At 38.6% G+C, this 20,757-nt stretch overlaps 2 protein-coding genes across 3 annotated transcripts in view; one reads left to right on the top strand and one right to left on the bottom strand.

The window, feature by feature from the left end:
• LOC121907568 (interferon-induced protein 44-like) overlaps nucleotides 1-20,757 on the bottom strand; it is a 198,666-nt gene that overhangs the window by 96,789 nt on the left and 81,120 nt on the right. The window lies entirely within an intron of this gene.
• Nucleotides 1,112-20,119, top strand: arhgap15 (Rho GTPase activating protein 15). Of its 2 annotated transcripts, XM_042427191.1 has the most exons (13): nucleotides 1,112-1,171; nucleotides 7,917-8,058; nucleotides 9,352-9,426; nucleotides 10,086-10,229; nucleotides 10,722-10,811; nucleotides 11,655-11,753; nucleotides 13,785-13,920; nucleotides 14,045-14,179; nucleotides 16,101-16,199; nucleotides 16,338-16,415; nucleotides 17,555-17,689; nucleotides 17,984-18,089; nucleotides 19,246-20,119. In XM_042427191.1, the coding sequence occupies exons 1-13, from the start codon at nucleotides 1,158-1,160 to the stop codon at nucleotides 19,427-19,429; spliced, it is 1,437 nt and encodes a 478-aa protein (XP_042283125.1). In that variant the 5' UTR covers nucleotides 1,112-1,157; the 3' UTR covers nucleotides 19,430-20,119. The 2 variants fall into 2 exon arrangements, with proteins under 2 accessions (XP_042283125.1, XP_042283126.1); XM_042427192.1 differs by lacking the exon at nucleotides 9,352-9,426.

Genomic DNA, 20,757 nt, shown 5'->3' with positions numbered 1-20,757 from the left:
CATCAAGCTCATAATAGTTATGTACTTTTACTGCAGTACTTTAACTACATCAAGCTCATAATAGTTATGTACTTTTACTGCAATACTTTAACTACATCAAGCTCATAATACTTATGTACTTTTACTGCAGTACTTTAACTACATCAAGCTCATGTAGTTAAAGTAAAGTACTGCAGTACTTTTACTGCAATACTTTAACTACATCAAGCTCATAATACTTATGTACTTTTACTGCAGTACTTTAACTACATCAAGCTCATAATACTTATGTACTTTTACTGCAGTACTTTAACTACATCAAGCTCATAATACTTATGTACTTTTACTGCAGTACTTTAACTACATCAAGCGTGGTGATTGGCTGTTCCCAAATAGCATGTTGGACACAGAAACGGAGATTCATGTGGGTACATGAGAAATCTCAAGTACGGCACTATTTGCCTCCAGGCTGCTGTTTTCTGTTCAGATCATGGTAGCTGCGGTCGGTAAAGTCAAGTTGCTCCGGGTATCCAGCAGCAGCAGCCACTAGATTGTCCTCCATGACTGTTGTCTTCACTTGTTGTTGTCACCACCAGAGAAGGCCCGCCTCTCAATTCATGCGATTGAACAATGAGGGAAAAAATGATGATGTTTGGTGTTTTTCAGCTCTGAGTTGAAGTTTTTTCAACTTGAAGCGTTCAGGCCGCTCCTGCAAAGACACGGGGCACATAGAGCAGAAAAACACAAGGTGCATGGAGCAACACAAAAGCAAAGAGCAAAAAGCTTCATTCTTATTGAAAACAATTACAAAAAGCCGCCCAAGGTTGCTAAAAGCTCTCTGTCTGATCGGGGCCCAAGTATGTTGGGTTCTTCTTCACTCAAGTGGTGAAAAATGACTTTATACATCTCTAATATTACACTGGCACTGACAGCGACGCCTCTTTTCTAAAACTGGTCTGTAAATAGCAGAAGAAGAAAGTTGCCCCATGCAGTCGCTCTCTGCAGATGTTTGTACAACTGACAGAAGTGACAAACTGCTTTTTTCAGGAAATGGTAAGGTTGCAGCAGTGTAGTGTGAGACGGCTGGTCTGAAGAAACCACGTGATGAATCATACTTCCTCTAACAGTGAGGCCTCGACTCTCTGCGTCTCTTCTTTTGTGATCAGTGACACACAGAGATGGCGGGTCTGAGGTAAGTTAAATATTAAATCATCCATCAGGGTTTTCTGCCGCCCTGATTCATGACTTGACGCTTCGGTTGTGTTTTTCTTGGTGATGGGTTTGTGCTGGTGTCGGTCTGCAGGTTTCTACACATCATTACTGGCTGTAACACTTGTTGGGTTGTTATTTATTGCTGTGAAGGCCTCCGATGACTGATGTGCGATGGAGGAAATGCAAAACGTTTGAACTTGTCTTGATAGACGCTGCTAAATTTAGCTGATTATTTCACTCCAACAGTGATTTTTGCATTCTGTTGTTCACATAATGTGACTTTATTTTTTATTTTTGTTTATTTTTTTAAATTTTTGACTCTATTTTTTGTGATTTTGCACGGACGAACAGACTAGTTTCCCCTCTGAGGATTAATAGTTATCTCTCTATCGATGCACAAGTGAAATTCCAGCTTCCGTTGTCTAGAGCGCTTCAGTTTGTCTCCTCTTACTGCAGCTTTCATCACTAAACTCATTATCATCTCGTATTATGACGCTGCACTGCTGCGTTATGTGGTTTTATCTGATAGTCGGTTACTAAAAAAGGTTCAAACCCACAAAAGTGAAGCACTTTGATGTCACAGTGACGCCGACGTCATTCTTGTTTCAACCTCTTAAACTCCAGATTTTCCTCCTTTTTAAATGTAGAAAACCTTTTTTTAAATTATTTTCCTCGCTGACAATATTTAGTGTATATTCTGTGATAAAGAAGGCAGGTTCAGTTATCATCAAACACTCATCAGGTACAGAGAAACCCTCCTGCTGTTCTGTGATACCACCTGCCCGGTCTTTATTAATGAAGATGCATCATGTAAAAATAATATTAACTATAACAAGTCTAGATTTTAATATAGTTTCTAGGTTGATCTTAAACACCTGACCAGTCCCGACATCAGTGTGTGGAGGTAATATTTCTGTAAAACTTAAACAAACAAACAAACAAACAAACAAACAAGAGTAGCAGGATTTCACTTCTTTTTCTCCGTCTTTACTCCAAACGGAAACATGAATCAGATCTGAAATATGAGAGCCGACAACATGAACGACCTCAGAAACAAACATCACAGAACAGACGCAGGTTTATGGACATGTGACGAGTCGACGTCATCTCGTCAGGAAAGTAAAAAAAAACAACAAAAAAACATTTTTAATATCCGATATGAAAACAGGATATAAATACCAGAAAACTACTAAAAGCAGAATATGAACCTTTAACGTCTCGTCATCCTCTGATTGGTCACTGTTAGACGTTATAAAACCAAAAACCTTTCCCACTAACGGTCACTGATAAGACGTTTAGTTCAGCAGTGACAGCACTCCTTTTATTTTCAGTTTTCATCCATGTTAACTGTATGATGAATGAATATCCAGTGAATGTCTTCACATACATCATGTGAACGGGAATTAAATTATATTAATATTCCATAGAGAGACAGACAGATAGAGAGATCGGTAGTAGGGATGTGCAGAGGACCAAATATTTGTATTTGTATTTGAATAAAAGTGGAAAGAGGCTTAAAAATCCTGTTTTTGTTTTAATTTCGCTTTTAATTTTAGAAAGTTTTTTGCTCTAATCCTTCTGAATGACAGATGTTTGTATCATCGTTCCTATGAAGTAAACTTGACAACAGAATCATCTGAGTATTTGAGTATTTGAGGATGTAGTGCTGTGAGCGTCTGGATGAGCTGACAGCCTTGTGCTGCTCCAGTACTGATAGATTTTATCTGAGACAAACCTGCTGAGTTCAGTTTGTTATTTAGCTGTAAAGTGTTGAACGCTGAGCTAAAAGCTCTACTGTCCTCTAGATGTTTTAAAACCGAGCGCATGATTGCAGTAACAGCGTCATCTGTCTGTACGTGAACTGTAAAAGACTTTCAACACAGACACACTTCTCAAAGTGTTTCATCACAACTGATGTAATCTAAAATCATTGTTTTCAGTTGGAAATCAGAGCTTTTCCAAAGAGCAGGAACCTTTTCAATATCTAAGGACTGTTGAAAAATGAAGCATCAGGCTGGTTTTAGCTCTTCTGCACAAGTTTCTAAAAGAAAAGGTGAAATCTCGTCAGGTTGTCTTTGAAGTGACACGTTTAAAAAGATACTGGACAGATTGTGGAGCGATCTGCAGTTTGTTCTCAACACACTCAGCAGGGAATAAAGAGTCCTAATCTGATGTGACTGAGTACTTCTTAGCTGGTTCAAGATAGTCTTCAAATGAAAAATGTTAAAACGTCGTTTCCTGGCTCGTCTCAGTTGCTGCTTCACTTCCTTCTGCACAGATCTGCCTGAGCTTTAAAGGCTATTTTTCCCTGTTATTACAGTGTTATTACAGTGTTATTACAGTGTTATTACAGTGTTATTGCTTCCTGGATATTGACAGTGCAGAGAAAACAACTTTTCAAAGATTCTATTCTGTCATCTGCCAGAAACTTCTCAGCTCTGCAACCACTGACTCTAAATTTCATCTCATGTTCTTCTCATGAGTGTAAATTATCTTTCTTTTAATTTGACAAGCTTACATTAGTCATTTCTAGTTGACATTATGAGTGTATGTGATGAGCTATTGTTTCTAGATTTGTATCTTGTATCATGTGTCCTGTGTGTTTTTTTGCTTTGTTCTGTTTGTTATTGTTCTCTTATATGTTTTAATTGTAAGGAACTGCAGATGAAAATTAGCTACAAGCTAACTCTGGTGCAGTACATCAAATGGTAACATTTATGTTTAACACTGTACATGGTCCCAATAAATACATAAAGAAAAATTTGACCACACAGCTGCTGTTTTAATCTTCGCTTTGCAGCTCTTCCAATCTGTCCTGTAAATTGGGATTAAGTTCACTGATTTGTGATCAGAATTAGCGACAGGCGGCTAGCAGTATAGCATTTTATACATTCCCATAACACAAGTGTAAAACATTTCACATATTGTTCATAGTCAGTAGAACCAGTTCAAACCTCCAAGTGGTTAAAACCTCCAAGTATGAAAACTGGGGAACTGATCGTGTAAACAGTCTGATATGTAGCCAGCAGCTCTTGTAGCGTTCGCACTGGGAGGCACACAGGACTGTATGTCTGGTTCTGTGCATCTTTCACTCTGCAGCCTGAATAAAACCTGAACCAACATCTGCTAACAGACACATGGACACATATTACTGATTATTATTATTATTATCATTGAACCCTGAGGAGGATCCAGACTGATGCAGTCCTTCAGATTTAAGGTCTAGTGGTGAAGCAGACAGTGAGGTGGTGAACTGAAGCCAGATAACACGTTTAATTTCACTTCATATCACGTTAATTATAGATCCACTTTATCATAAACATTGAAGCCAGCTGACATCATGATGTCAGGATGTACCAGGTGGGAGGACTCAGGAAATTATTACCTGTGAATATACTGATTCATTCACACCTCAGCCACATTACAGAGCGCTGAAATAATATCTTATGACACTGTGCATATATCTCTAAGTAGGATTTTAGTGTTCACATAGTTTTTGTGTGTAAACTCACTGCAGTGATCACATGACTGTAACTATGGTGTCTACACACACTCTGCCTCCTCCAGCCACCTCATCTTCATCACCTGCACTCATATATGAACTGTAAAAACCAGAGAAACACCCGGAGTAAATTTTGAAGTAAATATAAACGTATACAGTGTTTATTGTATTTTTTATAGATGTTAAGCGTGAGGTCATATGTACTCTGACAGTGTGCAGCAATGAGCTTCTCATGTCTGATCACTTTGTTTCGTTTGTTGCATCGACTGCATCGACAGCTGCTGCAGCCGTCGGCCTTTCAGACGTTCTTCTGTTACTGCGGCAACGTCAGTGTTCATGAAATACATCATGAAGGCTTCACATCGTTTATGGTTAATTGTAATTAATTGCGCACATTTTCAAATTGATTGTTATCTATAAAGGGAAAATAGATGCATTTGGTGCATGTGTACATGTGATTATTATACTTTTGGTTTGGATCCTAAACACCGTTTTATATCTTATTGTTTTTATTTGCTTCATTTTTATTTATGACTCACAAAATACAAACAGAAAAACAAAAGATAAACAATTCTGCCATTTCTAACCTTCCGAACCAGTTTACAAATCTAAACCAGCCTTTAACATTTAACATCATTACAGCTCAGCTGACATGCTGTTAATACTGCAGAGCAGCAACTCTGCAGCTCAGAAAAGAGGAAACATGAAGTAAAATAAAAATGTTGGTCTTTGAATTTTTTATGGTGACATTTAATGTGTTTCAGCGTTTTCCGTCTTCAGTCTGAAAAACTAAAAAGCTGCACTGACTGCGTCTCCGTCACTGTGCACATATTGAGTTATTGAGTTATGGTTAGGTTTTAACTACAGGATCATAGATTCACATTAGTATGATTGATTTATTTTAATATGCAATGAAAACTCACAAGGTTGCGTCGCATTGTTTCTGGTCAATGAGCCTTTTATTTGAATCATATTTAAACAGATTGTACTCGTTCTATGAGTTCTCTGTAGTTTGTACCAGTTGGAGAACCACGTAGAGAGAGAAAAAATAGAGCAGCTGCATAAAAATAGAAAACAGAGACGAGCTGCATGATGTTTCCTGGTCAGTGCAGCAGCTTCAGCTGGTTATAATGGAGGCGCGTTAGTGTTGTTCAGTGTTTCAGCAGCACATTTTATACATTTTACTGTCATTAGTTTGTGTTGTTATATAATCTGTTATAATTCCAGGATCTTTGTTCATGATTTTAAGATGTTAAATGACGCTTCAGTTGGGCTTTATATAAATTATAGACATTTGGTGTCAGTCTTTAAGCTTTGTAACATACGTTCCTCAGTGTGTTTCCAGTCTTTGCTCACAGAGGAACAAACATCTCACTGCTGACAATCAAAGGACGGATAGTAGTGAAAGCGGTTGAGTAGCTGTACTTCTCCTTTTTGAACCATTTGAACATCTTGAAGTTTGAACATCTGGCTTTCTTAAAGTCATAAAAGGTTTGAGATTGTTTCATGCAAACCTTCAAACCAGGAGTTTTGTATTGTGACAGGTAACATCCTCAGAATATTCATCTTTACAGAGAAGATCTGACCTTCAATCTATATTTGACTTATGAAGTTTATAAACAAGGTTTGGGAACAGAGACCACTCTGAGCGCACACACCCACTTCCGCGCAACAAAGTATTCAGGCACAACCCATCCGTTCGTCTCGGTTGCCGGTCCCTCACACCCTAACCCCTCATCAACCATCCTCCCCCCTCCGTTTTGACACCGGAACAGGGAGGGGTCTACCCAGGCGATGGACTGGAGAGACACCTTCCCTCTTCTGTCGGCAGTCGTCGTCCAGTCGACATATCGTACATCCATCGTCGTCCCTCAACCCTCCATTCTATGTTCCTCAACTCTCACCCCCCATCACCCCATCCCTCCATCAGGTTCTCCAACCCATCCATCAACATATCAGATCTCTTCCATTATTGAAATCTAATGTTCTCGGTGTGGTCTCAGTCAGTGAATTTATTTTATTAAATATTTGTGAGGTTTGAATCTCGTGTTTGATAACTATTCGCTGTAATTCTTAATCCTAAATATATTATTTCTGTTTGTTTGTTTGTATTTTGTACATGTGCAGTTTGTTTGTTTACTTTGAGCCATACTGACTAATAATCTGAAGTGATGATGTCATCACAATACAGTGTTATTTTATATGTTTATTTTATTTAGTTATTTTATTTGTTTTTTTATTCTTCATTTAACTTATTTTTATTGATGCCTGTTATTTGATTTCCTGTCCTTCATTCTTTGAATCTGTTGTCTTTTTTTGCTGAGGTTTTTCCTCGTGAAGGACAAATGTTGCGTAACCGCAGTGAAGCAACCAGAGCTGCAAACAGGAAGTCAGACAGGAAAACAGTCAATCAGTCTGCCTCTCGAATCAAGTTTGACCGAATGATCACAGACAGAATCGATCATTTTATTCAGCTCTTCATGATAATATCACTTGTTTCCTGCCGTGTTCACAAACATTAATGATGTGAATAAAAAACATTAATAACTCAGATTTAGTTGCTGTTTGCTGATATAAAGATATTCCACCCAAATTCATTATTCAGAGTAACAAACACTGTCAGATGCTGTGAAGAAGAACCGTACATACATACAGTCTATACATATATATACATGTTACAGTATATATGTATAGATTATATATACATCCAGTATAAACACAGTATGAACTTATAGATACATACTGACCTCCTGTTCCTAATAAACTGCCCTCTTTATTAGGAACATCTGTACAATCTAATCCAACACAACAGTTCTGCTATTAACTCTACATTTATGAAGCTTTTACATTTTCAGTGTGTATTGACGTTGTCAGAAAGGTGATAATTCTACATAATGTTTATTACTGAGGTGGTAGCGATGCTGCTGGTGTACTGGAATGAATTATATTGAAACGTTTTCCCAATATTTTGTTAGTCAGTGTTGGATTTAGAGTGTGAGGCTGTGGATATTTCCTGGAAGCGGCATGAACCTGTGCAGACTTACTCAGAGGAAAAGATTTGTTTTTAATTTTTCCAGCTTTAATTATGATGTCAGGAAGAGAGAACGTGGAACAAGACCAGACGTCTCCTTTAAACACTGAGAGAGAAATAACAGCAACACTGAATGAAAAACAGTGAAAAGTTCAACTTAAACTTTGCTGCTTTTCGTTTGTTCATCCACAGAATCACAAACCTGCAGAACTTGAAGCCGCCGGCGCCGCAGGGAGCCGTGCAGCTGCGCATCAAGACCTCGCAGACCTCCGGAGACCGTCTGAGCCAGTCCAAGTCCATGGTGCTGCAGGAGTCCGACCTCCCTCAGAAACCTGTGAGTACTCACCTGAGGACCCGCCTCCACTGGACCTGGACCAGGTCTTTCAGTTTCCCTTTAATGTTCCAAATACAAACCAAATTAAAAAAAAACTTTATTGTTCACTTTTGTTGCACAAAAATGGAAATTGGTCTTCAGTTTGCAGAATGATGATCGACATCAATATCACATCATTCACATCATATCACAAAAACAGTAAAATCAGTAAAAACAATATTTTACACTTTATGAGATGCAACTTTGTAAAAACAACAAAGGAATTAATTTCTAGAAATAATTTAAAAATAATTAAAGACTAATGCAGGTGCATGTGATTCAGAACAATATTGATTAAGTGTAATTAAGTCTAACTGATGTATAGCACGTGATGATGATTATAGATATTTGTCTTTGCTGTGTGATGGTTCAGGTGACGGCTGTTATTCATTCATCTGCGTTGTCATGGTGATAAACTAACGAGTGTTGCTTACAGCCTGATGTTGCACCTCCGTGATTGACAGTTCTGAGTTTGGTTTTGTTTTCTCAGCATCAGATAACTGACGCATGCAACAGGATGACGTTTGTCACATTAACACATTTAGGCTTCATTCATCTTTACTGCACAGTTTTAATCATGTTTCACCTCATAAAACCCTTCAAACACAGTCAACAACAACATTCAACAGATACGCAATAAACATCAGACTCACCACATTAAAAGCATGACGGCAAATATATTTTCACTGCAACATAATTACAACGTTGTAATGAAGGAGCTGTGAAGTGTTGACGGTGAACAGATCTGCAGAAACCACGTGTGTGCTGCTCGGACAGTTAACGTGTGGGAAGTGATGCATGTTGTTTACACATTGCAGCAGAAAACTGTCTGTCTTCATCAGCAGCTTTTAGTTCACTTCACAACTCATGAACAGAATGTGCAACGTCATTGATCATTGATTCTTCCTGACAGATCAATGAGCTTTTCAGTTTTTATGAGATGTTGTGTATTATTTACAACTTTACACTGTAAGAAATGTCAAACAACATAAACACATCAGTCACCTGTTCAATACAAACACCTCATGATTTGAACTTCAGTTGTTCTGAATGAATAAGACTCAATAACAGACTTTTTCTCCTTCACAGTGTTAAATACACTTATCATCAGATCCTCATTGATCACTGATTGGAACAGAATCACTGCTTCTTCTCTCTTATCTCTTTACGTTTCAGTAGCTTCATTAAACACACCTGAGGTCTTGCAGGTAATCAGCAGCGTGACGTTAACGTCTTCATTTATCTTGATGTTAGATCTCTCGGCACCGCAGGAATCAGTCTCAGCACAACATGCTGGGCGGAGGAGGAGCGGCCATGTTTGAACCGTCAGTGAGTAACTGACTCAACATCACACCATAAATCACTCTTCCCAGTTTATATCTGAGCTCTTAAAACCAGTTCAGACACATTATTTCAATAGGAAGCAACTTTTTTCAAGGATTTTGTAAACATGAGTCTGATGAATAAGTTGCTGTACTACAATCAGGAAAGTTCACTTAACTTTAGAAGATCTGGAGTATAAACTTTTATTTAAGTATAAATTTTTATTTAAAAATTATTTCATTCCTGTCTCAAAACAACTTGACTGGCTCCTCCTCGACATTCACTAAGCCCTCAAAAACCTGATCCTCTAATAGCTCAAATCTACCTCAAATCTACCTCATATCTGTCTCATATCTGCCTCATATTTACCTCATATCTGCCTCATATCTGTCTCATATCTGCCTCATATCAGCCTCATATTTACCTCATATCTGCCTCATATCTGCCTCATATCTGTCTCATATCTGCCTCATATCAGCCTCATATTTACCTCATATCTGCCTCATATCTGCCTCATATCTACCTCATATCTACCTCACACACATTTGAAGCAGCCACCTAATATAATGTGTTTCCCTGTGTGTGTGTGTGTGTGTGTGTGTGTGTGTGTGTGTGTGTGTGTGTGTGTGTGTGTGTGTGTGTGTGTGTGTGTGTGTGTGTTCCAGGTGGAGTTGAAAGGTGAAAACCTGAACATGGCTAAAATCTCAGAGGGCGGTAAAAAGCAGAGGAAGAACTGGACTTTATTCTGGACCGTACTGACCTCAGAGCAGCTGCTGTTTTATAAAGACAGACAACAAGAAAGTGTTCTGGTAAAACACTTTAAGTCTTTTCTTTCTGTCTTTATTAGGATCCCCGTTAGCACCAGTATAAGCACTGGCTCTCCTTCCTGGATTCCACCACACATACAGTCACACTTAAACATAAACACTATGACCACATAAATATATAAAAGTCCCGAAGGATGAACAGTCACATACATACAGAAAAGAAGAGACATTACAGCCAAACACAAAATTATAAATCAATCACAATTCCTCAAGCATCATGACATATATTATCATATTATATTATATTATTAAAAACACATTTTTTGTTCCCTTATAGGAGAGATTTCTACTTTCAGCATGTTTACACGCAGGTGTTCAATAGTTTTATTGTCTCTGCAGCGGACTGATTGTTGGTTGGTAAATTAACGTTGACTTTGATCCCGTTGAGGAACAACTTTTTAAAAAAAAACTTTTTAAAAAACTTTTTTTTGACTCTGTTACCTCTGAGCTTGTGTCAACCGTCTCTGTGTTCAGAAAGCAGGAAGTAAACCAGATGTGCTGCAGCTGTGTGGAGCTGTTATCGAGTGGACGACAGAGAAGTCGAGCAGGAAAAACGTCTTTCAGGTAACAAACAGAAACTGGTCACATGGTCGCACTGATGCTGTTAATTTACATGTTCTGTATTAAACTTGGATGTTTCTCTGACAGTCGCGTGTTAACTGGACTGAACTGGATTCTTTCATGTGTTCTTACAGCAGAGAAACAGAAACACAGAAGTTGTGTGTTTTATTCTTTATTTCGCTCTCTGTTCTCCACAGTGTTTACTGTTTATATCATCATAACAATGCATTCATATTTATAACAGCAGCTCCATGTTCTGAACACTTTGCTGTTAAATTGTTTTAGATCCTTTGACAACAAACCTCATCTCTTCTTCATCAGCAGCTGCTGGTATTTTATTTTGAGTAAATTCTTACAGTTGGTTTGATTTTAAAATCGGAAAACAATATTTCTCTCATTTAAATATATATATATATATATATATATATATATATATATATATATATATATATATATATATATGTATCAACCCAACTGAAAACAGGATACACTGGTTATATGATGTGGATCCTACAGTTAGAGAAAGCGGCTTGCAGAGTTGTTGTGCGTTGCTAGGCAACTGCAGCATGTGGAGAGGAGCTTTCTGTACGATGAGTTTTAAAATTGTTGTGGAGGAACTCAGACTCAACAACAACAACAACAACAACAACAACATGTCCAAACTAATGATACTGTTGGCCCAGAGGGTCCGAACCAGTTTCATGACAGCTGAAGGACTTGTGCACTTCATGCTCTGGGAAGAAAGGCTCCTCTGATGTGCTGGCTCTCTGTATGCCTGTGTCCCCTCAGGGGCTCCGTAGGTACGTGTTGGTACCCGACCTAACTCGCTGTTTTCATCTGTTCCAGATCACAACCAACACAGGAAGTGAGTACCTCCTCCAGGCTGACAGTAACACCACCGCCAGCAAATGGTACGACGCCATCGGAAAGGTCATCACTTCTTCAGTAAGAACAAGTTTTAGTCTCAACAGACGAACACAATAAACACACAAGAAACAACAGCAATAATGACAATAAGACCCCAACAACAGGTTACAATCAATACGCCAATCAGTCAATCAATCAATCAATCAATGCCTCCTTACAGAAATAAATAAATAAATAAGAATTCAATAAATCATTGATGTGTTTGATCTCTGGTGGTTGTGAAGTGATTTTTAACTCTTTCACTGCTGCAGAATGTAAATATGTAATTACATCTACTTGAGATATTAAACTAATTTCTGCTGAATAGTAAGTAAATTAATTTCATATTGAAGGTGAAATATTGAGTCTATGACATATTTTAAAGTGTCATGTGACAAATTACAGATCAGACGTCTCTCTTAGTCTTTTCAAGCTTCTTGGTTTGAATCTTATGAAATGACAGCAAATCATTGATTGCTGATAGTATGGCTGATAGATTTGGATCATTGGATCAGGAGAGACTTCAGTCACTGAACTTGTGCTATTCAGCCAGTTTGCATCACTGATGACTGACTCTTATCAAACATGTTAAGTTTGGTGCAGACTGGAGCATTTACAATAAAGTTATAGCAACTTCCTCTGTCATGATGAAAAATCAAATCTCAACGGTGTGAGGATGAGAATTTTCTGCAGGGTGAGACATGTCTGTCTCGCTCACACCTGTGGCATCAAAATCATGCAAGTTTTGGGCCCATTCACTTGAATTTCAATTAGTAAATTGAAAACTCTTGATGAGTTTGTATGTAAAACAAATTAATTAATTAAGAGTGTGAGTGAACCGCTAGGTGCTCGGGCCCTAATAAAGGAAAAACTGCAGTACAGAGCTACAAATTTTAGATTTGATGGTATTTTTCTACAGCACTTTATCACTAAGACAGCGTGTTAGTGACACGCTGTCTGTCCATGACTTGTACTTACAGCAGTTTGTTTACTTTGTCTTAAATGAGACATTACATTTTTACAAGACAGACATGTCTCACCCTGCAGAAAATTCTCACACCGTTGAGATTTGATGTTTCACCATGACAGAGGAAGTTGCTATAACTTTATTGTAAATGCTCCAGTCTGCACCAAACTTTACATGTTTGATAAGAGTCCCGGCCTGAACACGTCTACATGACAATATTCAGTCAGTGATGCAAACTGGCTGAAGAGCGCCCCCTACGAAATTTCAGCAAAGCAGCCCCAGCAGCAGGCAAAATAGTGGACAAAGGAAGTGATGTTTATCTCCTTCTTGCACTGTCTGAAAACAGCCGGGTCTGAAAACATCTACATGCCCGTCACAGAAGCCCTTCGATTGCGTTGCAGCCTGACGTGCACGAAGGCGCGAGGGCCCGTTCAACGGTGCTTGCAGCTTTAATTAATACAACACATTGTCTTTCATAGAGATCATACAACTATAACAGATGCAATACATCAATATTTTCATGGTCACATACAGTATAGTGAGTATAACATACGTTTATAAATGAAGGAAATAGAAACTAGCAAAAACACCTTAAAGGGTTCAAAAGGATCATTTGATCAACAAACTGTTTGTCTTACATCCTGAACAGTTCACACTTGGTGGTCACAAACTTTCCCAACGACAGCAGTCGTTATTAAAACACAAGAATTTCATTCAGTAAATGAACAAACGCAACATTACAGACACACGACGTTTCCTGCTGCCAGTCGATGCTGATCAGCAAACCTTCAGCTTCTAACAGGAAGAGAAATGCAAATGAGCTGCTTATCAGAATAAAAGAAACTGGATGCAAATGACTATTATGTTTTATTTTATTCTTTTCAATTAACAAAATGTCCATCAGTTTCTCAGAGTCCAAAGTATTTTCTTGTTTTGTCCAACAGTCCAAAACACAAAGATATTCACTTTACAATGATGGAGGAACATCTGAAACATAACAACACACAACACTGATGTTTTTACTGCAAACTTGAACTCTTCTTCAGATTATTAGTGGAGTGAGACCCTTCATGTGGTTGGTTGTATCTTTCTGTTCTGTTCAGACCAAAGCTGACGGCAGTTTTCCTCTGCGGAAGTCAAACAGTACAGAATACCTGCCCAGACACAGCTCGCTACCTGGATATGGCTCCGCCTCCCCGAACACCAAGCAACGCAACCCGGTTCACAGACGCTCCATCAGTGAGGATCCACCTACTATTATTATCATTATTATCATTCTTATTGTTATTAATCTGTAAACAGCTGAGAGAAACGCAGCGTTCATTTCAAGCAGCTGTAATCAGACTTGTGATGTTTTCTGCAGACGTGTTCGGCAGCTCGAAGCTGAAACACAGCACTTCAGACAGCGCTGACAAGAACGGAGTGAAGAACAGACTGAAGAAGTTCATCATCAGACGTCCGTCCATGAAGACTCTGCAGGAGAAAGGCCTCATCAAAGGTTTCCTTACATATTTAATAACATACATTTAAGCAGCTTTACGCTTCCTCCACTCCGATAATATCACTTATTCTGTGTATCATGTTGCTGCAGCTCTACATTGAAGCTCTGATTTTTCCACTGAGTGACATTCAAACCACAGTTTCTGTGTTTTCATGAAAATAGTCGACATGTCTGCTGCATCATTTCTCAGATTTGGGATCTTTGGAAACATTGAGATCTCCAGTAGGATTTAAAATAAAGTTCTGAGGGTTTGAATAAAGTCACTGTCGGGTCAAAGAGGTTTAAGACATAAAACTGACAGCTTGGTTTTGGATGTATTTGACATAAAGTTTACCTTTAATGAAGCTCTGAATCAAACAGAATCTATATTTGACATACAGGTGGAACAATTATAAGGGTGTAAATATTATTAACAATAATATATTTTATTTATGGAATGCTTTTTACAAACACGTTTACAAACTGCTTCACAGACATTAAACAGAAAGTAAACAATGAAATTACACATTAGAATAAACACAATCAATCAAGGAATATAAAAAGAAATCATTAGAAATAAGTCATTAGAGCCAGTTTATTAGAAGGACTCTGCTGCTTTGCTGCTTTGATTCCAGAGCTGCAGAAATGGAGCAGCTGGTCTGATCTGAGACTATGAGCAGCTGGTGTAAGAGGTGAGAAGGTCGACAATGCAGGATGGACCAACACCAATCAGTGTCTTAAAGACAATCAATAGAGTGTTAAAATCAATTCTGAACACTAGCTAACCCGTGCAAGGAGGCAAGAACAGGAGAGATGTGCTTATATTCTCTAGTTCTTAAGAACCTGAGCTGCTGTATTTTGTACAGGTCTGAGGTGGTTCATTGATTTCCGGTGCAGTTACAGTAACCTAGACAGCTGGAGACAAAAGCATGTGTACAGGACTGTGAATCACTGACCCCAACAGTGCGGCGGCTGTGGATCAGGAGGTAGAGCGGGTCGTCCACTAATCGGAAGATCGGCGGTTTGATTCCCGGCTCCTCCAGTCCACATGTCGAAGTGTCCTCGGGCAAGATATTGAGCCCCAAATTGCTCCTGAAGGCTGCACCATTAGTGTGTGAATGTGTGTGAATGACTAGTTCCTACTGATGTACAGGTTGGCACCATCAGTGTATGAATGTGGTGTGAATGGGTGAATGTGGCTTGTAGTGTAAAAGCACTACGAGTGGTCGGAAGACTGGAAAGGCACTATATAAGAAGTGTCAATTTACCATTTACCACGAATTAAAGGAACAACCTAATCCCGGCCATACTCCTGATTGGACAGATAGCTGACTTAGTGATACTGCTAAAATGATAATGAGCACCTCTAGATTTTTATCCTCATGAGTGCAGTGCAAACACAAACTAGAGCCTGTTTATGGAGACATTTTTAATCACAGAACGGGATTCCATGCCAGAAGTTCTCAGGCTGTTGGTCCACACTGGTTTTCTGTGCTGGTAGTAGTTTATTCTATTTGTATGGAATAGGAATTTATTGCAGGACTTCTTGTAGACCACTAACCGTACATTTTTATGTCATGTTGGGCATTTTAGTGCCGTTAAACAGGACATTTTTACTACATTTTAACCCAAACCAGATCCTTCTCAAGTGGTTTTTGTGCCTAAACTTAAACATTTTAACTCAGACCACAGGAAGGACTGGTGTATCACCTGCAAGCATAAGAGTTCCTCCATTTTGAAACAATTTGAATTTGATCATGTGATCTTGTGCCGTCCATATCAATGCACATGCAAAATAATTCCATACCAACAATAAACGGACTACTGACAGGGAGGAATCTGTTCCAATAGCCACTTCCATTTAAAAAAGTCATAATTTGTTATTAAACCTTTAACTCCTCTGTGAGTTCATGTGTTTTAACATGTCCGTCTGTCTCAGATCGAGTGTTCGGCTGCAACCTGTTAACTCTCTGTGAGCGCGAAGGAACCACAGTGCCGAAGTTTGTTCAGATCTGTTTGGACGCTGTCGACAAGCGAGGTACGTTCATTGCCTGCTAATTATTGACTGTGTTGTATGAACACAGTATTTCTACATCCAGATATGGGAGAGCATATCTTAGTTACATTTGAAGCCAGTTTATGTTGTTTCTTATATTAACTGTGTGTTTGTTTTCAGGTTTGGAGGCTGACGGGATCTACAGAGTCAGTGGAAATCTGGCCACAATCCAGAAACTTCGCTTCATCGTAGATCAAGGTCAGCTCTAAAAACACTTTTTCTCTCTCTGACTGTCTGACTGTAAATTTCTGTCTGCTCCAACATGTCTACTAGAAATCAACTTTATTCTCTATAACAGAAAATATTTTGTGCCACAAACATAATGCCACCTGTATTTCTATTAATTCATTTAATGAATGTATCTGCCAAGTCGCAAAAAGCATTTACTGAAAATGTGTTTTCTTTTCCCACATTATACATGTATTTATCAGTTTATTAAATCATGAAACCTAACTATAGAGTTAGATTTGGCAGAAAAGTTTTTGCTGTTTTAAGGAGCAGCGACAAGGATCCTGCTGAGGGCTGATCCTCCGAAACAAAATGATTGCTCCCCACTGAAGCTCATCAAAACCCCAAAACAACACTGTGATCCACCATCCTGACTCTGCCTGAACCATGAACTCTACCAAAGCTCAGACACAACCTGCTGGCCTCACATGAACATTCATTCATTCATTCTAACATTTATTTAAACCTCAAAAATCATTGAGGTTTCCCTCATTTGCAGAGATGTCGAGATAGAGTTAAAAACAAAATACGTACAGTAGAGTGAAATAGATCAGAGGAGATAAATCATCAGTGAAAACAACTGAACACTGAGGTGAAGCGGTTTGAGATCATAGTCTTGAATTGTTCAGAGGTAGTGAGAGTATTGATCTTGAGGAAGATAATTCCATTTGTTTGGTGCACAAGAAGTAAAGGCAGATTTTCCAAGTTCACAATAAACCTTGAAGCATGAGACAGTAGAGCAAGTTTGGTCCTGTGGTCCAGTCCAGCATAGATGTTATATCAGGTGGTAAATGTCCCATAAGGAATTAATGGATGAAATAGTGTTGATCACACCTCTGCTCCAGAGAGGAGCGACAGACTTTGTCATACAGTCATACTCTGGTAATGAATCTGAGGGCAGAACGAGGACATTTAGTGAGGTACACACAGCGTCCTGATTCAACAGAAATGTATCTGAGCGATGTGAGGAAACATGTTAAACTTTCCCCTGAATGGCCCCTTATATACATTATGATCCTGTTTCTATCAGTTATGATACTATTTATACTGATAATGAGTATACGTTATGGTAGTAATGATCCCCGGTTGGTTCTGGTCTGTCCCCCCAGAGGAGGACCTGGACCTGGATCACAGTCAGTGGGAGGACATTCATGTCGTCACTGGAGCCCTCAAGATGTTTTTCCGTGAGCTGCCGGAGCCGCTGTTCCCCTTCAAGTTCTTCCAGCCGTTTGTGGAGGCTGTCAGTGAGTAAAAACCTGATCACTTGCTTTATTTTAATTAGAGGCATTATTATATTTGAGTTTCTTCTGAACTGTTATCTGTTACAGATATGCTGAAGCTAGCAAAAATACAGAGAAATGTTCCATCAGTGGAACAAATTAATTTAAGTGTTCAGGTGTTCAACACATTTTATGAATTATTTTAATCTGGACTTTAGTTTGGAGACATTTAAGAATGTTGTTCCACATAAATGTAAAATAAAAGAAGTTAATTAATCTGTGTAAAGACAAAATCTCTCCTGTTGTTTCCCTGAGCAGAGATCAAAGATCAGAAACAGAAAGTTCAGGCTGTGAAGAAACTGGTCCAGCAGCTGCCCAAACCCAACCAGGACACCATGAAGCTGCTGTTCAGCCACCTGCACAGGTACGACTGTCAGCCCCACCACACCTGAACCACTGAACCTGAACCACAAGTGAACCACACCTGAACCACACCTGAGCCAATGAGTCAATGTTCATATTTATCAAGCATCTCAGAATCAGTCAGTGAGGCTGAAAGTTAAACTTCCTCAGAGCAGGATGAGGCTTCAGCAGGACTGAGCGATGCCTTAAGCGTCAGTTAAATCAACACCGACTCTGTCAACAGAACCAGCTGACTGTCAGCAGACATTTACTGAACTAAAACAGTTTGCATGTCAGCTCCGCGAGAAGAAATCAACATGGTTTGTATTTATTGATTCATTGATGTGAGAGAATCTGCCTGTAGTGAAACCCACAAACTCACAGCCAGACTGGGAGCCTTCATCAATAAATATAGAACATATAAACTAAGAGATTTATGTGATTTAAACAGCTGTCTGTGCAGATTACGCTTCAGTAAACATGACAGAGGAGAAAAAAATAGATTTTGAGCATGAAAAAAAACGCTTCTGACTCATGTCAGAGTCAGTGTGGATTGATACATTTGATAAAATGCTCTGATACAAAACAGCTGAAGAGAAAAGTGTTGAAATGTGAAGCAAAGAAAAAATTTCACCACAGTTTTGTGAAGTCAAGACTGTCGACTGAACTGATTGTTGTCTAACTTTGAGTTTTATGAGAGAAACAACTTGTGTCTGTGCAGAAAGTTCAGCTTTTGTTTGAGTTTTTTTTGTCCTCAGCAAGTGATTTAAAGGATAGTTTGTCATCGATCCACAGACCGAGGTATTAGTAGGATGTCACCTGTTCATCATGAGTCATCCCAACACATGTTGAGACATTTACCTTTAGTGAAGAGCATGAAGTAATTTTTGTGTTCTATATCAGATTGAGATCAGTAAGATCTGGAAATCAGCTCGTGGATATTAACAGAATTGAAGCTACTGTGTAGAAAATCATATCATCTGCGTAAAATTATATTTTACAGATATTATTCGTGTAAAGAGAGAACAGTAGTGGCCCCAGACTAACCCCTGAGGAACATCTTTACAGATCCTTCAGAAACCATCAAATACAGTTTGAAACCCATCAGATTGTCGTCTTTAAACCAGGAAACCAAAGTGTATGACAGAGATGATCGAGTTCCTTGTTGTGTTTTGCAGAGTTCTGGCCTTTTCCAGGAAGAACCTGATGTCCACTCAGGGCATCGGCATCGTGTTCGGTCCCACTCTGATGTGGCCCGAGCTGGACTCAGGGAACATGGCGTTCAACATGGTCTACCAGAACCAGATTGTGGAGTTCATCCTCATCGAGAGCCGAGAGATCTTCAACCTGGACAGGAAGTAATGTCAGCAGTCTTGAGGTGGACCTGATCAGCTGACAGCCTGTTTTCATGGAAGAACGTATTTACATGTCAAAGCTAAAAGTGACCAAAGTCTTTCAAGATTTATTGTTTTGACAGAAAACAGAAGCAGCGCCTGTAAAAAATAAACAAATGGTTTCTCATGAGAGACTGAAACTTGTAATAAAATTACACTGCCACTCTGTTTATATTATTTGGGAAATAATTATTAAACAAATATTTTAAATCCAATTTAATATATGTCAAACTTCACACATTTGAATGCTACATATTTAGCTGGTATTATCTTTATTTTACTGAAGCAGCAGAGTTATTGCAGCTTTATTTAGTGTCCGTTTATACAGGACGGAGGATCAGACAGATTAAAATGCTTTTAACAATAGATGGAAGATCATCTTTCCACAACTCCAACATGCAAACTATACAAACTACTTTATGTCTGTGTACCTGCACTGACATCATGGCAGCTTCTGTTTTCTCACCGTTTGTTCTGTTTGATCAACGTTGAAAATCATGAACGTTCAAATAATTTTGAAATTAAAAGCCCCCTGATCACATGAAGTGTCTGTAACACAGATAATTAGAAGTAATGCAGAACATGTACTGAGTGTTAGTGTAGATATATGTATGTATGTATACGTGTGTACATGAGACCATTTAATCATTTGAAACTCGTCTTTGTTGTTTGAGTTTTATTCTCATGTGTTGGAAACACATGTTTCTGTCTTTGAATGCAGGTATTTTTGTTCTTTTAAAAAGTTTAAAACTTTAAAAGAGTTATTATTTTCATTCTTGTTTTTCATAAATAATAAAATATCATTGTGACTTCATTTTTGAATGTTTACATTTAGTTGCAGCTGATACGTAACAGTGCATATGACAAGTTTGGTTCCTGTTTTTTTCTGTTGTCTCCTCTGCTGGACTGAACCATGGAGCTGCTTGTATGTTGTGCTAATAATATATGTAGGTTTGTCCTACACAGGCTGCCGTACTACAGTGAGCCATAAACAGGAAAACTACTTTATTTCTTCAAAGAGTGGAACAGAGTGGCTTCTCTAAAGATAAGCTACAGTTATTGATCAGTTATTGATAGAAATGCAAACACATGTGGATGACTTTCTCCAGGTCAGAGGTACAGAGAACTGATCTGGGTCTGGAGACGATGCGGAGCTGAATGAAACTGGATTTCATAACCTGATTGATTTGTTTGTTAAACTTGAGTGCTGAGTCAAATACTCCAAGATGTTGTGTGTGTGATTTAAGGGGACAAAGATGAGGAGAAATAATGTCAGTTAATTGTTGTGATCCAAAA

This window comes from Thunnus maccoyii, chromosome 11 (genome assembly GCF_910596095.1).
Source record: "Thunnus maccoyii chromosome 11, fThuMac1.1, whole genome shotgun sequence".
NCBI classification, from domain to species: domain Eukaryota; kingdom Metazoa; phylum Chordata; class Actinopteri; order Scombriformes; family Scombridae; genus Thunnus; species Thunnus maccoyii.
The sequence above is the reverse complement of the archived record's forward strand: the minus strand, read 5'-3'. Positions and strand labels throughout refer to the sequence as shown.

Coding starts and splice junctions, on each gene's coding strand:
- arhgap15 (XM_042427191.1), top strand. Junction 16,200..16,337: donor GGACGCTGTCGACAAGCGAG/GTACGTTCATTG, acceptor GTTTGTTTTCAG/GTTTGGAGGCTGACGGGATC. Junction 18,090..19,245: donor CTGTTCAGCCACCTGCACAG/GTACGACTGTCA, acceptor TGTGTTTTGCAG/AGTTCTGGCCTTTTCCAGGA.